Raw genomic sequence first — 8,139 nt, 5'->3', positions numbered from 1 at the left:
AAAAATCACACTACAATAAAGATATTTGTATCAGAATGTTCACTGCAGCTCAATTCATAATTGCTAGGTCATGGAAGAAGCCCAAGTGACCATCGACCCATGAATGGATCAATAAATTGTGGTATATGTACACCATGGAATACCAAGCAGCCATTAAGAAAGATGGAGACTTTATCTCCTTCATGTTTACATGGATGGAGGTGGAAAATATTCTTTTTAGCAAAGTTATCTCAAGAATGGAAGAAAAAGTATCCAATGTACTAGGCCCTACTATGAAACTATTTATAGCTTTCATAGGAAAGCTATAACCCAATTTTAGCCCAGGAATTTGGGGAGAGGGAGGGGAGGGGAGGGGGGAGGGGGAAGGGTGACTGGTGGGATCATGCCTATGGTTCATCCTATAAGGGTACATGTGAATCTCTATAAATGTAGAATATAAATGTCTTAACACAATAACTATGAAAAAGACATGAAGGTTATGTCAACCAGTTGGATGAAAGTATTTCAAATTGTATGTAGAGACAGTACACTATACCCCATAATAGTATTAATGTACACTACTATGATTTAATTTAAAAAAATTTCATGAAGGAAAGGTAAAGAAAAGAAAAGGACTATAATCTCAGGAAACTGATAGACATGATCAAGAGAGAAGCACCTTCCTTAATTATGCAATTTAGATCAATAAAGCAAAATGATATTTCTTAAAACCTATGTAATAACCTAACATGGTGGTAGAAATTTAAATTATTATAGTAAGGTTTCTCAAAAAACTAAAAACAGAACTGCCATACACCCAGCAATCCTATTTCTGGGTATTTATCCAGAGAACTACCTACATTCCCACATCTACTGCAGCACTAGTCATAATAACTAAGATGAGGAATCAACCTAAGTGTACATCAACAGACAAATAAAGAAAATGTGGTAGAGATAGATAACAGAATACTAGTCAACCATAAAAAAGAATGAAATCTTGTCATTTGTAGCATCATAGATCGGCCCGGAAGATACTATGCTAAAATGAAGTCAGGCACAAAAACAATAATAAATGTTGAAATAGGTCATGCACAAAGAGATTAATATCATATGTTCTCACTCATATGTGGGAGCTAAAAAAATCCTGAGCTCATAGAAATAGAGTATGATTGTGGTTGGAAAAGGTAGAGAAACGAGAGAGTAGAGAAAGACCGATTAATGAATACAAAATTATACTTGGTTAGGAGGCATAAGTTCTAGTGTTTTCTACCATTGTAGGTAAACACGGTCAACAGGAAGTTTATTGTATACTTTCAACAAGCTAAAAAATGGGATTTTAAATGTTCACAACACATAAATGTCTGAGATGATGAATATGCTAATTATCTGATTTGACCATTACACACTGTATGTATCAAAATATCACTCTGTATCCCATAAAGAGGTATGATTATTATGTGTCAACTAAATATAAAACGAAAATAACATTCTAATGTATGAAACTTAATCAGACAAAAAACTAAATTTCCATTCTAAATAAGTAAAATTACAGCATTATTCATAATTAATACTGCCAAAGCTAAAGAATGAGTAGAAAATACCTGACCCTGCCAACTTAATTTGATTTTCCTGCCATGCCATATGGATTTCTAATTTGGACTATACTATTGAATGAGGTGAAAGAAAAAACAAACACAAGAAAATAATCTGATGGTCTCACAGCAATATAATTGAAATGTTTTGAATAGTTTCCATTTTATTTCAAAATTTACAAGAACCCTGAAACAGACTTAATTTTTTGACAATGGCATGGCAATTTGCAGAGATATTGCTACAATTATTATTTGCATATATGAATGTGACAGAAAAAAGCAATTCACAAGGCAATTCTATACAAGTTGCTGAGATTCTCTCTGCATACCTCAACACATTGTAAAGACTAATTTTTCTAAAATTCCCCTTTGCTCAAAATCCTTTTGTGTTAAATGGATATTAAATATAAGTGAGCAGAGCAAACAACAGTTATAAGGTCCAAGTTTCCTTAATGATGTTAAGTTTTTATCTACATTTAAGAAGACCACATCTATGGTCCACCTTACGAGGGTACATGTGAATCTTTCTAAATGTAGAATATAAATGCCTTAACACAATAACTAAGAAAGTGCCATGAAGGCTATGTTAACCAGTTTGGTGAAAATATTTCAAATTGTATATAAAACCAGCACACTGTACCCCTTGACTGCATTAATGTACACAGCTATGATTTAATAAAAAATAAAAATAATTTTTAAAACATAATAGAAATGAACTGTTGAATCAAAGAGGTATTCTGGTGTCAAAGGAAAAGGACAGAATGAGGGCGGTGCCTATGGCTCAGTGGGTAGGGTGCCAGCCCCATATACTGAGAGTGGTGGGTTTAAACCCGGCCCCGGCCAAACTGCAACAAAAAAATAGCTGGGAGTTGTGGCAGGCACCTACAATCCCAGCTACTTGGAGGCTGAGGCAAGAGAACCACCTAAGCCCAGGAGTTGGAAGTTGCTGTGAGCTGTGACGCTACGACACTCTACTTCTACCAAAGGTGATAAAGTGAGACTGTCTCTAAAAAAAAAGAAAAGAAAAAGATAGAACGAGAAATAGAACTCATATTTAAGATTTCATGCTTATCAAGCAGAAGACTGGACCAGATGAATTTAAGGCCCCCTTCCAGTTCTAAATTTCTATGACTATTCCAGAGACAGAATTAAAAAAAAAAAAATTTCAAAGATATTACATACTTTATATATACAGTTTTTCTCTTGTCTATTAAAATTGGTTATTGATCAATATGACCTATAGTTAAAACTGGAACAATGATGCAAGAGTATAACTACACAAATAGTCCTAAGGAATTAATTAAGGAGGTTCACTGGTCTAAAAAAATCAGTAGATGATATAATTTAAACTAATTCAACATTATAAGGCCTACTGTTTGAGTCTATAAAATAAATGGAAAAATAATCAGAGAACTCTGTAACAAAAACAGAACGTTTCTTAGAATTGAAGCTCTATCATTAGAGTTTGAGTGGCAGCCTTACCTCTTACAAGATGTATGAAGATACAAAACTTCTTTGACCTTTTTGACCTTCAATTTTCTTTTCCAAAAAATGTAAATAAAAATAGAATCTACCCTCCCAAAGTTGTTATGAAGATCAAGTGTGTGGCTCATAGTAAATGATCAATAAAACTTAGTTAAATACATAATACAGAAAAGAAAGTTTAGCTACAGAAGAGTTTTTAAAATTCTTTTAGCCATCTACTACCTCAATTCTCTTTTCATTCTAAGGAAAACACCTCGACTCCCTTCAAACTAAAACAAAGTAAACAATAATACTATATACAAACAAACATGGGGAAGGGGTGTAGATGGAAGAAAGGCAAGGGAGATTTATAGATTTGTATAAGTATGTTTCTGCTTTAACTTGTTCATAGTCATTTCTCCTTTTATAATTCACCAAAGAACCTAGACTCCCATTATTTATAGCCAGGTTTTGCACTGTGGAAACACAATGCCTAGCAATGTATTATTTATATTAATATTTAATAAAAACTTGGAATTGAATGTTATCATAAAGAATTGTGTCTTAATTGTTTTCATTTTTTAGGGATAGAGTACTAAGATTCAAATGAATTCAATAACTTTGGCAATTTAAGTGACTACCTTCATACCCTGAACCACATATTAAGCACTGCCAAAAATCCAAATAAATTTTTTTTTTTTTTTTTTTTTTGTTAATTTAGGAGAGGGTATAACAGATTCAAGCAGGTCTCCTCGTGTTTCAGCTTGTTTATTGTTTTTACACTTGCTAGCCTTGGTTGATCTGAACTGAATCTCTGTACCACAGTGACAATTACCAGACTTCATTCTTTTTACAATTATCACTCTATGCCATATTTAGCCCTGTATTTCCTTTCCCTCACATGCATTTCCCACATTTTGAAAACACTTTTATGACAGAAATTTCACACTTTAAAACAGTAATCTTCATTGCCAATTGTTAATGCTTTAAGTAGAAAGCTCTTAGTACTCGCTAGAATGAAAAAGTTACATTAAAGGCTCATATTAAGAACCAACTGGCTATTTGTTTCTGTGTCTGACCTAGCTCAACAAGAGAAAGGCTGAGCTATAACTAGCTCATCTAATCCCCTTTCACACATCTGAACTATGTTTTATTTCTGATTCCCTAAGGAATCTCTGATTCCTGAAGAAGTTTAAGCTGTATAAGCTTGTTTGGAGCAACTCTCAGTAAGTTCTTATTCTGGAATCAAAACTTCTTATCTCTCAACCTGAAATTTCAAAGAAAATACTAAGCAAGACAATATTTCAATTACTTACAAAACATTTCCTTTATTGTTTCTTTTAGAAATACAAAACTATGCAACTCCTTTTGTCCTAAAAATTACTTATTACGAACTGCTTGAGGGAGAAGAAAATTCATGTATTCCAATGAACTCTACCTGTGTTAAAAAGGGTTGGAATTTCAAAAAGAATGTATCCCTGATTTTACGTCTTTGCTATGTCTCTCATTTAGGAAAAAATAACACAGATATATTCCGAAGTTCTTCATTTTTTATAATTTTCTCAATTCCCTTTTCACTTAATAAAATTTACAGAATGATTACTCTTTATCAGGCATTGTATTACACATGGGAGAGAGATAAATGAGTAAGAATCAGCAACGCCCTCAAAGATTACAAAATCTAGTGACATGGTAGGCCTAGTGTTAAACCTGTAAAGACAGCATTACCAGAATATAAAGCAGCCATTCAGCTAGCAGAACAGAAGAAATTTTTTTTTGCAGTTTTTGGCCGGGGCTGGGTTTGAACTCACCACCTCCTCTGGCATATGGGGCCAGCGCCCTACTCCTTTGAGCCACAGGGAAACCGTAAGAAGAGAAGAAATTTTAAGGAAGAGCTAAGATCTCAATTAAAATTGAATATAAGGTTTTTAAGTTCCAAACAAGTTAACTGCATGTGCAGTAATAAGAGACAATACAGAGTATAGGAAGGTTAATGTTAATAGTTTGGTATGATTGGAGTGAAAGACCCAGAAAGCTAAATCTTTTCATCAGGGTCTAACCATGATTCTGCTATTTACAGGACTGTTTTAACCTACCTGAAAATTTAATTCTCTATCTTTAACATCAGGATAATAATGGCTGCCATTAGTGTTCTTTGAAAACTAAATAAAATAATTATTAACAAGTACATGCTGCAGTGCCTAGAATTTACTGAGCACACACTCATGAAGACAATACATGTCACCCATTATGCTTGGTCCTTGACTAGTTGGAGTCACTAAGGGAGAAAGAAATGAAGGTGATGCCAATATCTCAGTTGAGTTACTGGCTGGATGAAATACAATTCACCATGATAGGGAATCCATGAAAAGAAACAGGTTGGTGTGAAGTGGAAAACAATCAAGTCAATTTTAGATTTGTTAAACTGGAATATTTGTGGGACACTGCAGTAAAAATTCTCAGTAAGCAGCAGGAAATACAATGAAAACCAAGAGAGAAATAGCTACAAAGAAAAACAGGAGAGAATAACATCACAGGAGTTAAGAAAAAAAAACATTTTATAAAGTAAGGGACAATAAACTATTATAAATAACAGACTGTACAAATAAAGACTAAACTTCATAACTAATAGGCTTGCAATGAATTCAAAAATTCAGCGTAGGAGTGACCATACATCAGTGGAAGCAAATGCAGTCACTGGGGAAGCAGGGACTATTCTTTTTCTTCTCTAGTCTTCTAAAATATAGATGTGGTCCGGAGAGCTAGGCTTGAGTATTTTTTATTATAGAAGAAAGCTGAATGTTTTAAAAATCCCTACAGGAAGACTGGACACAAAAGAAAACACTTAAGACTTCTGAAAAAAATTAATGGGGTGTGTGAAGTGGGTAGAAGGACCTATAGCACAAAAAGTAAAATCAAGTCTGGTAAGTAAGAAAGACACTTCATCCTCTAATATAAGAGGAATGGATAATGAGTGGGGGTATAAAGTAACTTACAATAAGAAGAGGAAGGAAGTAGAGGAAATTTCTTGTAAGTGATCTGTTAGTGGAAATGGAAGTGAAGGCCTTAGAAATCAAGAGTTCACACGGTACATCTGGAAAAGCTACAGAAAAAAGCAGAGAAGATACACTGATGGATCTGAGTTTGGATGATTCAATTCTGCCTCATTCTCCTTTTTATCTGAAACTCCACAGCCCTTGGCACATTTTACAATGAATCTGAGATTTGCTATTTTAACACTTGCTAGCTTTGTTCCCGGCTCTCTTCTCCTTGACCTTCCTGTTGCCCTCTTTATAACTTCGCAATTTTACAGGGCTGGCACTTGATGTATCTTCATACAAGCCTGGTAAAAGGAAGCTCATTTTTCTCAGAGTTCATAACAACTCTGACAAAACTTTATGTCTACTTTTAAATTTCAATTAAAATTATTTTCCTTGCCACTAATTTATGTCTCCTACTATATTTCTTAACCCTGAAAAACATTTCCCAGACATTGCATCGAAGTCACTTTTTGCAGACTCAGAGAAGTGAGTAAAATAAACAGTAGGTTTATAACTGTCTTTTTTACTTTGTTATACTTTTAAACATCCCCAACTTATGATCGATCATTCTGCTTCTTCAAATAGCCTTGAGTTGTTCTTCCGTTACTACTACTTCATCACCATTTACCCATTAAAACTCAGATGTTCAGTAAACTAAATTTGTCAATTAGCTGTAAAGTAATATTAAATTTTTTCAGTATTAAAATGTGATTCTGGCTCGGCACCTGTAGCTCAAGCAGCTAAGGCGCCAGCCACATACACCAGAGCTGGTGGGTTCAAATCCAGCTCGGGCCTGCCAAACAACAATTTAAACTACAACCAAAAAATAGCCAGGTGCTGTGGCGGGTGCCTGTAGTCTCAGCTACTCGGGAGGCTGAGGCAAGAGAATTGCTTAAGCCCAGGAGTTGGAGGTTGCTGTGAGCTGTGACGCCAAGGCATTCTACCCAGGGCAACAGCTTGGGGTTCTGTTTCAAAAAAAAAAATTTTTTTTGATTCTTTTGAAATGTATCTTATCCTTAAGACTACAAAATCAACTAGTTAGAATGGAACTATCTGAACAGATGAATGTTCCCTCATGGCTTGGCTTTTATATCTATATCTATCTATATAGAGATAAATACTTTGGCCAAAAATTAGAAATCTTTTATGAGCAATACCTAATTTTAAATCAGTTTCCTAAAGCAGGGGTTGACAAACTAAGACCCACCTGTCCTGTTAACTGTTTCTGTCAATAAAGTTTTGGAATAGTCTTGTTTATTCTCTTATACATCATCTATAGCTGCTTTGGTGCTGAAGTGGCAGAGCTGAGGAGTTGTGACGGAGACTGTGTGGCCCACAAAGCTAAAAATATTTACCATCTGGCCCCTTACAGAAAGTCTTCTGATTATTTGTCTAAAGCCTTCCTATTCAAGTAGGCCAAGAACCAGCAATTATCAGCATCACCTGGGAATTTCTGAGAAATTCAGAATCTCAGACCTCACCCGACATACTGATTCAAACTCTTTATATTTAGCTAGCTAAAAGGCTTAAAGTATATGTGATGTTCACTAATTTGGCAATTAGCAAAGAGATTTAAAAATAGATCATCTCTGTAAAATTTTTAGTTAATAGAATTCTAGGTCTACATCTCACCAATTACTTTTTATGTGAAAGCTTCGAAGTTACTGTATTAAAGAAAAATATATATAAATTGAACAAATGGTTATAAAACCTGTTTTACTGTAATATCATGTTCCTAAATAGTAGATGTTATGACTTCTTAATAATTTTCTATGACAAGGACAAAAATTTCTCCCCCCTCTCATTTATATACATACACCACACACTGCTGGGACAATGGCTAAAAATTGGTGCATTGTATATATGTACATCCATATGTATATACTTAATGTTGAACTACACTGCATCATTGTTAAAAGTACATAAAAGATGATAGTGACTATTTTGAGCATTTGTTCCATTGTTCTACTGGCCTTATAATTAATTTAATAATTTGCACTATAAGTATTAGTTAATAGAGTCCTCCGTTTTAACAAAGTATAATCTATACAAAAGTAAGCTAT

At 34.1% G+C, this 8,139-nt stretch overlaps 1 protein-coding gene across 1 annotated transcript in view; it reads right to left on the bottom strand.

The window, feature by feature from the left end:
* The window catches only part of ARL6IP6 (ADP ribosylation factor like GTPase 6 interacting protein 6), a 50,501-nt gene that overhangs the window by 17,139 nt on the left and 25,223 nt on the right, over window positions 1-8,139 (bottom strand). Inside the window, exon 4 of the mRNA XM_012808969.2 lies at window positions 6,032-6,100. Coding sequence (XP_012664423.1) covers window positions 6,032-6,100 — 69 coding nt within the window. The remainder of the gene's footprint in view (window positions 1-6,031; window positions 6,101-8,139) is intronic.

This window comes from Otolemur garnettii, unplaced genomic scaffold (assembly GCF_000181295.1).
Source record: "Otolemur garnettii isolate 467f Iridium unplaced genomic scaffold, OtoGar3 scaffold00098, whole genome shotgun sequence".
In the NCBI taxonomy this organism is placed as follows: domain Eukaryota; kingdom Metazoa; phylum Chordata; class Mammalia; order Primates; family Galagidae; genus Otolemur; species Otolemur garnettii.
Note: the sequence above shows the minus strand (reverse complement) of the source record. Positions and strands in the feature narration are given on the sequence as shown.